This window comes from Sarcophilus harrisii, chromosome 1, assembly GCF_902635505.1.
Source record: "Sarcophilus harrisii chromosome 1, mSarHar1.11, whole genome shotgun sequence".
NCBI lineage: Eukaryota > Metazoa > Chordata > Mammalia > Dasyuromorphia > Dasyuridae > Sarcophilus > Sarcophilus harrisii.
The window spans coordinates 43748789-43761426 of record NC_045426.1 but is presented as its reverse complement, the minus strand read 5'-3'; the positions used below and the strand labels follow the sequence as shown (position 1 = coordinate 43761426).

General features: G+C 37.4%; 1 protein-coding gene across 2 annotated transcripts in view; it reads left to right on the top strand.

Moving 5' to 3' along the window:
• Positions 1-12638, top strand: part of SUMF1 (sulfatase modifying factor 1) — a 101510-nt gene that overhangs the window by 47140 nt on the left and 41732 nt on the right. For both annotated transcript variants that reach the window (XM_031954248.1, XM_031954241.1), the window contains exons 4-6: positions 608-690; positions 9407-9529; positions 10319-10433. In XM_031954248.1, the coding sequence (XP_031810108.1) occupies positions 608-690; positions 9407-9529; positions 10319-10433 (321 nt within the window). The remainder of the gene's footprint in view (positions 1-607; positions 691-9406; positions 9530-10318; positions 10434-12638) is intronic.

The window sequence follows — 12638 nt, the reverse complement described above, 5'->3', positions numbered from 1 at the left end:
ATTTTTTCATATGACTATAAATTGCTTTAATTTCTTTATTTGAAAATTGCCCATTATATCTTTTGACCTTTTTTCAGCTGGGGAATGACTTATATTCTTATAAATTTGACTCAGTTCTGTATAGTTTTAAAATTAATCCTTTATCAGAAATGCTGCCTGTAAAAATTGTTTCTTAGCTGTATACTTCCCTTATGATCTTGGTTGAATTGGTTTTGTTTGTGCAGAAACTTTTTAATTTAATGTAATTAAAATTATTTATTTTCCTTTTCATAATGTTCTCTTGTTCTTCTTTGGTTTTAAATAAGGAAGACTTCTTTAAGTTCTGTGAATATATAGCTATAGGTAACCTGTGAATATGTCATTTTAATTTAATCTTTACAATAGATTATAAAAAAGAAACATTTATATGCTTAAAATTCATTCACATGCATTTTTGTTTTGTAAAAAGTTGGTAAGGGGCCTAGTTTTCAAAAATGCCCCAAAGAATATTACAGATTGTGGAGCAAATACCTGGTACACTTAAATTTGTGCCTAGTTATCAAGAAGGTCTCTTAGGGAATTTAAAGCTCATTAGTAACATCTTCTCCTTGGCCTGCTTTTATTTAAGGTTGCAGCTGCTCCATGGTGGTTGCCTGTTAAAGGAGCTAATTGGAGACATCCAGAAGGCCCTGATTCTAGTATTCTGCACAGGTAAGTTAGGCTGCTGTTTCCCACAGATGACTCCTTCTTTCTAGTTTTGCAGACTTCATGGTTCTGGTTTTTTATAGAATGAATTCAAAATCTTCAGATGAGCTCCCCAGAATTTGGTCACTCATGGAATTTATTTCATATTTTGTTTTAAAATAAATTTTGTTCCCATTTCATACCATGGCTCTTTTCATATTTCATTGATAGTGGGCTTTTAAAACTTTTTTGAAATGTGACATTTAAATTTTTTTTAAATAATAGCCTTTTATTTTCAAAATACATGCAAAGATAATTTTCAGCATTCACCTCTGTAAAACTCTTGTGTTTCAAATTTTTCTCCCTCCTTTATCCCCCTCCCCCAAACAGCAAGCAATCCCATATAGGTTAAACATGTGTTGTTCTTCTAAATATATATTCACATTATCATGCTGCACACACACAAAAAAATCAGATCAAAAAAGGGAAAAAAATGAGAAACAAAAAAAGTAAGCAAACAACAACAAAAAAGGTGAAATAGTCTGTTTCGATCCACATTCAGTCCTCATAGTCTTCTCTCTGGGTGTAGATGGCACTCTCCATGCCAATTACTTTGAATCACCTCACTATTGAAAAGAGCCAAGTCTGTCACAGTTGATCATCACATAATCTTGTTTTTGCTGTGTACAGTGTTCTCCTGGTTCTATTTATTTCACTTAGTGTCAGTTCATGCAAGTCTCTCCAGACCTCTGAAATCATCCTGCTGATTTTCTCTTCCTCTTCCTCTCCTCCCTCCCCTTCCCCTTCCCTTCTCCCCCTTCCTTTTTCCCTCTTCCTCTCCCTCTCCCTCTCTATCTTCCTCTCCTTCTTCCTTTCTCTCTCCCTCTCCTTTTGTCCCTCTCTCCCTCTCTCTCTCCTCTAAGTGACAGCCAGGAAGTATTAAGTGTCTGAGGCCAGATTTGAGTCACATCCTCCTGACTTCAGGGCTGATGCTCTATCCACTACGCCAACTAACTGTCTCTGCTGGTTGTTTCTTATACAATAATAATATTCCATAACATTCATATACCATAACTTATTCAGCCATTCCCCAACTGATGGGCAGCCACTCAGTTTCCAGTTCCTTGCCACTACAAAAAGGGCTGCCACAAACATTTTTGCACATGTGGGTCCCTTTCCCTTTAAGATCTCTTTAGGATACAGGCCCAGCAGAGAGACTGCTGGATCAAATGATATGTAGTTTGATAGTCCTTCGGGCATAATTTCAAATTGCTCTCCAAAAGGGTTGGATCAATTGTGACATTACTGTTAAAGAGGAATGTTAAGTTTGTGAATTGTTTACTTATATCAATAATAATTCTGTCCTGCTAAATGGCTGGTTCTTGAAGATATGTGCTTTAGGGTTAAGGATTTAAATTATTTCCCATTTTGGATTGGCATACTTTTTAAAAATTTTTAAAAATTATTATTATAGATTTTTATTTACAAGATATATGCATGGGTAATTTTTCAGCATTGACAATTGCAAAACCTTTTGTTCCAACTTTTCCCCTCCTTCCCTCCACCCCTTCACCCAGATAGCAGGTTGCCCAATACATGTTAAATATGTTAAAGTATAATTTAAATACAATATAAGCATACATGTCCAAACAGTTATTTTGCTGCACAAAAAGAATCGGACTTTGACATAGTGTACACTTAGCCTGTGAAGGAAATCAAAACTGCAGGCAGACAAAAATAGAGGGATTGGGAATTCTATGTAGTGGTTCTTAGTCATCTCCCAGAGTTCTTTCGCTGGGCGTAGCTGGTTCAGTTCATTACTGCTCCATTGGAAATGATTTGGTTCATCTCATTGCTGGAGATGGCCAGGTCCATAAGAATTGGTCATCATATAGTATTGTTGTTGAAGTATACAATGATCTCTTGGTCCTGCTTATTTCACTCAGTATCAGTTCATGTAAGTCTCTCCAGGCCTTTCTGAAATCATCCTGCTGGTCATTTCTTGCAGAACAATATTCCATAATATTCATATACCACAATTTATTCAGCCATTCCCCAATTGATGGGCATCCACTCAGTTTCCAGTTTCTAGCCACTACAAAGAGGGCTGCCACAAATATTCCTGCACATACAGGTCCCTTTCTCTTCTTTAAAATCTCTCTGGGATATAAGCCCAGTAGAAACACTGCTAGATCAAAGGGTATGCACAGTTTGATAGCTTTTTGAGCACAGTTCCAAATTGTTCTCCAGAATGGCTGGATGTATTCACAATTCCACCAACAATGTATCAGTATCCCAATTTTCCCACATCCCCTCCAACATTCTGCATTATCTCTCCCTGTCATTCTAGGGATTGGCATACTTTTAAAAATAATCCCTAAAGTGCCACAGTAACATCATCTGAGTGGTAAATTGCAAAGCAACAAGTTGATCAAGTCTCTAAAGTGCTGGCAAAGTAATTATCTGCTGTTCTGAATGGACCTGATTCTGACTAACAAAAAAGAAGTGGTTACTAAATTTAGAAGTGATGGGAATCTTGGTGAATTAGTTCATCTCAGGATTCTTGATAGAGAAGGAAAGTACACTTATCTGATGTATACTATAAGTTTTTAGGAAAGCAGATTTCAAAAAGATTCAGAGAAAGAGAATATAGAATCTCATAGAATAAAAATCCAGAAGGGAGAAGTCAACCCAAGAGAAGGGGAACTTCTTTGAAATTAGTCAACAAACTGATTGAGCCATTTTTTAGAACAATTTAGAACTATGCCCAATGGACTATACAACCATGCAATGATCCAGCAATACCACTAGTAGATCTGTATTCCAAAAGAGAAAAAACAAAAGGACCTATAAATACAAAAATGCAAAGCAGATCTTTTCTGGGGAGAAAGAATTATAAATTGAGAGGATATTCACCTACTGAAGAATAGTGTTTTGTTAATGTGATTATGGTAGAATACTATTGTACTATAAGAAATGATGAGCAGGATGCTCTCAGATAAACCCACAAAGACTTCTATGAGCTGATGCAAAATTAAATGTACTGTGATAAAAGTGATAACAATAGTCTAAGATGATCAGCTGTGAATGATTTAGCAATTCTAAGCAATACACTGATTTAAGACAGCTGCGAAGTATATATGATGAAAAATGCTACCTATTCCCAGAGAAAAAATGATGGTTTCTGAATATAGATTGAAACATTCTTTTTTTTTGTTTTTTTGTTTTTTGTTTTATTTTTTATTTTTTGTCTTTGTTTTCTTTTACAATATGACTATTATAGAACTGTTTTGCATAACTACACATGCCTGCTCAGTGAGGGGAGGAAAGAAAGGAAGGAAGAGAAATGATTTTAGAAACGAATGTTAAAAATTGTTTTTACATGTAACTGGGGAATAATAAAATACTAAATAAATTTTTAAAAAGAAATTAATCAACAAGTCCTTATTAAGCATACTTACTATGTGCCAGGAACTGTACCAAGAATATACATGAATTTTTTCAAAATATTCATATTTTAATGGCATAAACACAAAGGATGTCTAAGTACATCCAGCATAAACATAAAGAAAACAAATGTAAATGAATACAAAGTGATTAAATGCAAGGGAGTGTGAAAAAGAGGATGCACAGTTGAAGGGATTAGGAAAAGCTTCTTGTCCATGGTAGCACTTGATCTGCATCTTGAAGGGAGAGAGGGATTCTGTGGGACTGAGCTGAGGAGGGAGAATAAAACAAGTGTTAGGGACACCCAGTGTAATGATATGGACATAGAAGGTCAAGTGTTGTGGGAAGAATGAAGAAGAAGCCAAATTTGGCTCAGTTGGAGAGGGGAGTAGTTCCAGTGAGGCTGGTGCAAGATCATAAGGGAGTTTAAAATCAAACCAGAGCAGTTTATGTTTGATTTCTAGGAGAAAGGAAATCACTGGAGTTTATTGAGTAGAAGAGTGATGTGGTTAGAACAACACTTCAGGATAATCACTTTGGTGGCAACCTAGAAGAACTTTAAAATGGTAGAGTTGAGGCAAGGAGACCAATGAAGGGATCATTGTAACCAAGTGGCTGAGAGATGATAAGGGCTTGAACAAGAGAAGGGGCCATTTGTGAAAGTTGTGGAAGTAGGAACAAAATTCAGAAATTGATTGGCTCAATGGGGTGAAAGAGTTCAGAATCAGGGGTAACAACCAAGGTTATCAGTGTAAGGGACTGAAAGAATGGACTTTGGGCAGAAATAGGGGGATTCAGTAGGAAGAGAGTTTGGGGAAAAGACAATTTTGTTTTGAATGTGTTGAGTTTGAGATGTCTCTGAGACAGGGAGTTTAAAATGTCCATTAGGTCGTTGGTGATGATTTTATTTCAGGAGACACAAAAAGAAAAAGCAATGGTCTGATCGATATGGAGGCAAAAAGAACCCATTAACTTAGATTGGAAAAAAAAAAGGCATTTACAGAAGAAACAATAATACTGTCTATCATTTAAAAAGAGAGGACTGCTTAAGTAAGAATAGTGTTAGGATGATTGAAACTTAGAATGAGCTTATGTTACTGATAAATGATAAGAAAAAGAATAAAGATTATGTTAGTAACTAACGAGAAGGAAGGATCAAAGAAGGCTCATAATTGCCTGTTGAGAGGGAATGGACAAGAAGAGAAAAAAGGACACAATTTGAATTTTGATTTTTTTTCCCCCTTTGTCATGTTGAATAATTTTTGAACTGGAAAGAACAGAGCAAAAATGATGAATTAGGAGAAAGTAAGAGCATGTCTACTTTCACAGAGTTTCAGGGATTAGCCTTGAGTAAATTTAATTTTTAGTTAGTAAGTAACTGGTCTATGGGCTTTCTAAGCCACTGTCAGTGGCCTTTGAAAGATCATGGAAAATGAGAAGAGTGCTGACAAATGTCCTCCAGATTTTTGCAGAAGGTAAGAGAATAGAATGTGAACAGTATAGACCAGTGAGTTTGACTTTGATTTCTGGCAAAATTCTAGAACGTCTCCTTAAAGTAATAGCTTATGAATTCTTCACAATGAAATAGTGACCACAAAAAGCCAATGTGTCTTTATCAAAAGCAGGTTATGCCAGACAGATTTGCCCCCTTTTTATTTTTAATAAGATTATTGGTCTGGGATTGTTCACTAAATGACCAAACCCAAAGAAGAACATTACTGTTTTAATAGAAAAAGTACTAAACTTTGAATATGTTCTTAGATAAGTAACTTAAATTTTCGGAGTCCCAATTTCCCCATTGTAAAAGTAGTGCTTATAATACCTAACTTGACTTAGTTATTTGGGGAATCAGAGGAGATTAATGTATTTAAAGTGCTTTCCTTTTAAAATGTTTTTAATTTTAAAAATGTATGTTGTTTGTTTTTACCTTACTTATGAGTATTAGTGCTTCCTTTTTTCCTCCACTTCTTAGGAAACTCTCCCTTATAACACAGACAAAAAAAAGAAAAGGAAAAACTAGCTTAGCAAGACTAGTCAAAACATTGAAAACTATTTTAGTGTACATGGGGTATAAAGTGCTTTTCAAACATTGAAGCATTCTCTAAATATTTATAAATGTGTTGTTATTAATAGGTCGATGCCAGTGTGGAAGGTTGCATCTAATAAAGTGCCCTGTGGATATGTCTTTGTCCCTGAACTCTCTAATGTGTTTTGCAGGGATGGGGACAAAGGTATTGATGCATACTTTAGTGATTTGGCAGAGATTAGCTAACACAAGACATCAGGCAATCAGAGTCTCTTAGCAGTGGCTAAGCAGTCTAGAACCTTGGTCCAAATCAAATGGAAAGAAACTGATTAGGGACAAAGATAAAATCTTAAACTCCACTTCAAAAGGTCCAGTTATACAGGTATAAGATGGGCAAGATAGGCGAAGCCTGGAAAATATCTGGTGGGTGGAGTTAGAATTGTGAAAGTTCAGTGTGAGTCACTAGTGTAATATGGCAGACACTCAAGGTATCCCAGTCTTTGACCCCATTTACAAAGGCAGAGTGTCCAGAGGAAAGGGTGGTAATCTGGTTAGTCAGTGAACATTTATTAAGGGCCTCCTGTGTGCTGGGGCCTTGCTAAGTGCTAGATTCACAGAAGAATTCAAAGACAATCCCTGCCTTTAAGGAGCTCACAGTTCAATGAAAGAGACAACATGCAAGCAAAATATGGATTAACAAGTTGTACATAGGATAAATGGAAAATAATTATTAGAAGGAAGGTAATAGAATTAAGAGGGGAAAAAACTCCTTTTGGGGAATTAGGAAAAACCATTGGGAAGATGGAGTTTTAGTTGGGATTTAAAGGAAGCCATTAGATGAAGATGAAGAATGAATGCCATTTTTGTTTTTCTTCCCAGGTTATTTTTACCTTTCTAAATCCAATTTTTCTTGTGCAACAAGAGAACTGTATAGATATGTACAATATATTGTATTTAAGATATACTTTCACATGTTTAACATGACTGCCTGTCATCTAAGGGAGGGATTGGAAGAAGGGAAGGGAAAAGTTGGAACAGAAGTGAGTGCAAGGGACAATGTTGTAAAAATTACCCATGCATATATTCTGTCAATAAAAAGATATTAAAAAAAAAAAAAAAAAAAAGAATGAATGCTAGGACAGCCAGAAAAAACATCTGGAGCTGAGAGATGGAGCTTCTTGTTCCTAGAATAGCCCAGAGGCCGGTATCCCCGCAAGTAAGGTCTGGAAAGGCAGGAGGCTCAGTATGAGGTGGTGAGGGTGTGCACCAAGGTGACAAAGGTGGGAAGGAAGGACCTGAGGTCGAGGCTTGGCTGGATCAAAGTGGGGAGAAGAGGAGGGAGGAGTTAGTGCAAGGGAGGTGATCTGGGACAGAACTGAGGGGTCAGGGATGGAGGTCCCCTTGTAGATGAAGAGCAGGATTTTGTAAGGGAGAGGAGAGAGAAAGAGGTGGAAGGCAAACGTTTACATTATAGTAAGAAAAGGTGGGTGGCGGTAAGATCAGTAGTATGACCATGTTTATGTGTGGCCGACAGTGGCAAGGAGGAATAGCTCTTAAGAAGTGAGTACTTCTGACGGAGAGTTATGATCTTCACCACAGTCAGACTATAGCAGAGTATTGTGTTCTTTTCTCAGGACCATTGTTTAGTAAGGACATTGCAAAATAGAAAATCAGTCATAATTTTGCAATGCCTTGAGATCATGCCATCTTTAAGAGTGACAATTTGAAGACATTGGGGATATTTCATGTAGAGGCAAGAAGTCTTGGCCTTCACAGGAGAGCACGATAGCTGTCTTCACCTATTTTATTGGCTGTTGAGTGAAAAAGAGATGAAAATTGTTCTGCTTAACCAAAGGAGGCAGGACTAGGAATAGTGGATAGAAATTTCTGAGAGGCATATTTTTGGCTTGAGATAGGAAAAAAATTCTTTTAATAGAACTACTCAATCTGTATCCCAGAGAGATAAAAAACGGAAAGGAAAAGTACCTACATGTACAAACATATTCATAGCAGCACTCTTAGTGGTGGCAAAAAATTGGAAATTGAAGGCATGTTTATCATTTGGGGAATGGCTGACCAAGTAGTATATGATAGTGATGAAATATTTTTGTGCTGTATAAAATGATGTGTAGGATGCTCTCAGCAAGACCTGGAATGACTTACATGAAGTTATGGAAAGACTGATAAGGAGAACAAAGAGAACATTGTATACAGTCACAACAATTGTGTGGGATGATTAACTTTGGATGACTTAGCTGTTCTCTGCACTACAGTGATCCAAGATGGTTCTGAAGGACCTGTGATGAAAAATGCTATTCACCTCCAGAGACAGAACTGATGGAATTTGAATGCAGATTAAAGCACACTTTTTCTTTACTTCCTTTACTTTTTTTTCCTGAGGCAATTGGGATTAAGTGACTTCCCCAGGATCACACAGCTAGCAAATGTTAAGTGTCTGAGGCTGGATTTGAGCTCAGGTCCTCCTGACTTCAGGGCTGGTGCTCTATCCACTGCACCACCTAGCTGCCTCACTTCCTTTACTTTTTTTTTTTTCCCCTTTCAAATTTAGATTGAATTCATTTATTTAGATCTGTGTTTTCTTTCACAACTTGACTAATATGGAAATATATTTTGCATGACTGCACATATATGATCTTTCTCAAATAGTTTGTCTTCTCAGTGAAGGTCAGCTTTTAAAGAATATAAAAAAAGGGGCAGCTAGATGGCACAATGGATAGAGCACAGGAGTCAGGAGGGTCTGAGTTCAAATCAGATCTGCTCTGTGACACTGAACAAGTCATTTAAATCTAATTGTCTCTCAAAGAACAAAAAAGCAAAAAAAAATATAAATTTTTTTTTTCATGTTTTTTACATGAAATTGGGGAGAAAATAAAATATTATATTGCTTTAAAAAGTAGTTTGTTCTAGGAACTGGGGAATACTCCTTAGCTGGAGACTTTTAAGAATAGACACTAGGTTAGGGTTGTTGTAGAGAAATGTCTGCTTCTGTTATAGGGTTGAACTAGATGAAATCCCTTTCAGGGTTGAGATTCTAGGATTCTGTAATTTTTGGGGTAAAGCAGAAAACAAAAGATAATGTTGTTCAGCACTTAAGCACATATGAACCTTGGACTAGTATCTGAACATGTCTGTTTAATCCATGTGGTAGTACTGTTGGAATGATGGGGCTTTTTAAATAAAGTGAGTCTCATCGACCGCTAATCTTCTTTGCATGCTTATTTGTGTCATTTTTCTCTTGTCATTAATCAGACAGGATCACCCAGTTCTTCATGTCTCCTGGAATGATGCGGTTGCGTACTGCACTTGGGCTGGAAAACGCTTACCCACAGAAGCCGAATGGGAATATAGCTGCAGAGGGGGCCTTGAGAATAGGTACTCGTGGAGAATAAACCTTTCTAATTTTTTTTTTAAAATGTTCAGATCTTTCTTTGTTTCTTTTCTTTTTTTTTTTTTTTTTGAGATCTTTCAGTGTTCATATTCATTTTTAAAAATCTTTTCTTCATTTTCTTTTCTTATTGTATTTAATTCATTTCAGCAAAGTTAGTTGGGGGGCATATTGACAAATGGGTAACCAACTAGTACATCACCCAAAAGCAAAGAGCTGGCCAAACTCTTTTCTTGGTATTGTAAAAAGAGTTATAATCCTTCTGCTTTCCAAAGGGCAAAGGTTATTGGGGAATGCTGGGGAATTAGAAAGACACTCATTGCTCTTTACATTGCCTTGGCAGGCTCTCTCCCTGTAAGCATTTTCCTATTTTTAGGCATCTTCTAAACTAATACATATTTCTATGTTGCTAAAACTTGGAGTGCATTGATGCCTGTTAAATCTTCTAGGAAAAGACTCCTTAAAATAGTGAAATATTTCTAAAGAAATCCCAGTGTAGAATTGTGTGACCAGGCTACCATATAAGTACATGGTGTGGCCCCTAAGAATGCCTCTATTTCAGTTCTTGTGAACGATCCAGAGAGTGATAGAGGGAGCTGTGAGCTTCACGGGGTCTGGTTCTGCAGACGTGCCCCATTAATGGCACTTGGCCCGGCCACTGTAACCATGTCCTTTCTTTTGGGGGAAGGGAAGGGGTTGACATTCTTCCCTCCCCTGGATTCCAATCCAAGGGCCTGAGCACATTTGACAGGCTCTGCTCCTGTCTCTTCTGACAGACTTTACCCCTGGGGCAACAAGTTGCAGCCAAGAGGTCAACATTATGCCAACCTTTGGCAGGGAGAGTTCCCCGTGAGCAACACTGGAGAAGATGGCTACCGAGGAACGGCGCCTGTGAGTATTAGGGCTGGCTAGAGACAGAAGGACCCCCTTCCCGTGCTCTGCTGCCCACGTGGCCTGAGCTGCAGGTGATCAGATGTTTAAATGAAACAATTTGGGAAGCTCCTTATTTAATGGCCCGGAGAGAAACTCATGGTTGGGAGTGAGTACTTTGGGAAGCTGCTAGCTTATTTTCTTAAATTGTCTTTTTAAAAAAATATTCTTTCTTTCTGCCTCAAGAAATAAAGGCAGAGAAGATAACTACACTTTTAGATGTCAAAGGAAAGACAGGAAGTAGTTTTGCATGTATTTTTAAGATGCTGAATGACACCAAGTGATTTTTTAATGGTAGAATGCTATGAAAATACTCAAGGATGTTAGTTTCTAGAAAATAAAACTTCATGTCATGGTTTGTTTTATAAACTTTTTTTTTCTCCCCCTGAGGCAATTGGGGTTAAGTGACCTGCCCAGAGTCACACAGCTAGGAAGTGTTAAGTGTCTGAGACCAGATTTGAATTCAGGTCCTCCTGACTTCAGGGCTAATGTTCTATCCATTGTGCCACCTAGCTGCCCTGCTTTATAAATTTCTTAAAGACCTATTGGCAGTAGGACAGAGTAGAAAATGGGTTGACCTTAGAGTTGGGCATTTGGATTCTCTCTCTGGCAAGTATAACCTGTATGACTCCAAACAAGTGCCTTAACTCCACGGGGAGCCAGGCTGCCACCAGATGAAATGCCGATGTGGAGCTTCGGAGGGAGTTTCCCCACTTAGTGGGATCATTTGTCTGTCCTCTTTGATACCCAAACATTATGCAAACCTATTGAGCCTTTTTGTTTCAGGTAATTTTATAGTATGAGATTTCTTGACTGGGGCAGCTTAGAAGTGTAGTGGGTAGAGGACTGAGCTTGGAGTCAGGAAGACCCGAGATGTATTTGATCTCAGACATTTACTAAAATGTCCTTAGCTAAAATCATTTTCCCACAGTCTGCCTCAGTTTCCTCAACTGTAAAATGGGAATAAAAGCATTTCCCTCCCAGTGTTGTTGTGAAGATGAATTGATAGCTGTGAAGTGCTTGGCGCAGTACCTGGCGCATCGTAGGTAGGAGCTGTATAAAGGCTAGCTATGATGGTGATGTTCACAGTTCTTGCCCAGCTGTCCCAGTTGTGCACCAGGCTCAGCTTGTTCAAAGCAGAATTCATTCTCTTTCTTGCCCAACCTGTTTATTCTCCTGACTTTCCTATTCTTAACATTTCTTGAATCTGTATTTGCCCTTCCCCGTGCCACCACTATAATTCAGATCCTTGCTTCATCTGGCTGAACTATGCCAGTCCTCTCCTTGCTAGTCTCCTTCCTCCAATCTTTTTGCCTTTTAGTCCATCTTATATATTTGATGACCCAGGAATCTTGAAACACTGTTCTGATGATGTCATTCTTTTATTAAAAAGTTTCATTATTCATCTGTTTATTTTAATAAAATCTATATTCCTAAACCTATAATTTGTAGAAGGCTGGAACTCTAGAGAAGTATGCTTGAAACAAGGATATTTAAAACAAGGTGTTAACTCAGTGTGATTGATGAAATCATGGTTCTCTAGTTTACATCTGCTTAGTACTTAGCATGGTGATGTAATGGTTCTCTAGTTCACTCATACTCAGTATGCTATAATGATGTAATTGAAATAGGGTATTTAAGGGCTGAGAGAACTGGGGACACAGTAAGTCAGTCAGAGTGAACAGACTGTGAAGGAGACAATAAAGACTTTAGACTCTATTCCTGACCATCCTTGTGGTAACTATTCTGCTGAGACCAAGGCCCATCTGGAGGACCTCCAGAAAGCTAGCCTGGATACTACAATAATTCATGCCTATTCACTTGTCCAGGTTGTCTTTTTATGTTCTATTTCAACTTGTCATCTGCTCTTATTCAACAGCTCCCAGACTTTTAGGACTCCATTATACTTTTATTTTGTTTTTTGATATATATATATATATATATATATATATATTTGTGATGTAGTTGGGCAACATGTTTATGGTCATACAACTAGTAAGTATCAAATATCTGAATATGGATTTGAACTCAGATCCTTCTGACCCTCCATTGTTATTGAGGATACCTAAGAAATTTTGCTTGTATGGGTTATATCTATCTATATTTACCATAATGGAAATTAGGATCTCTTAATGTTGTTTTGAAAACAATTTTGACATCATGGAT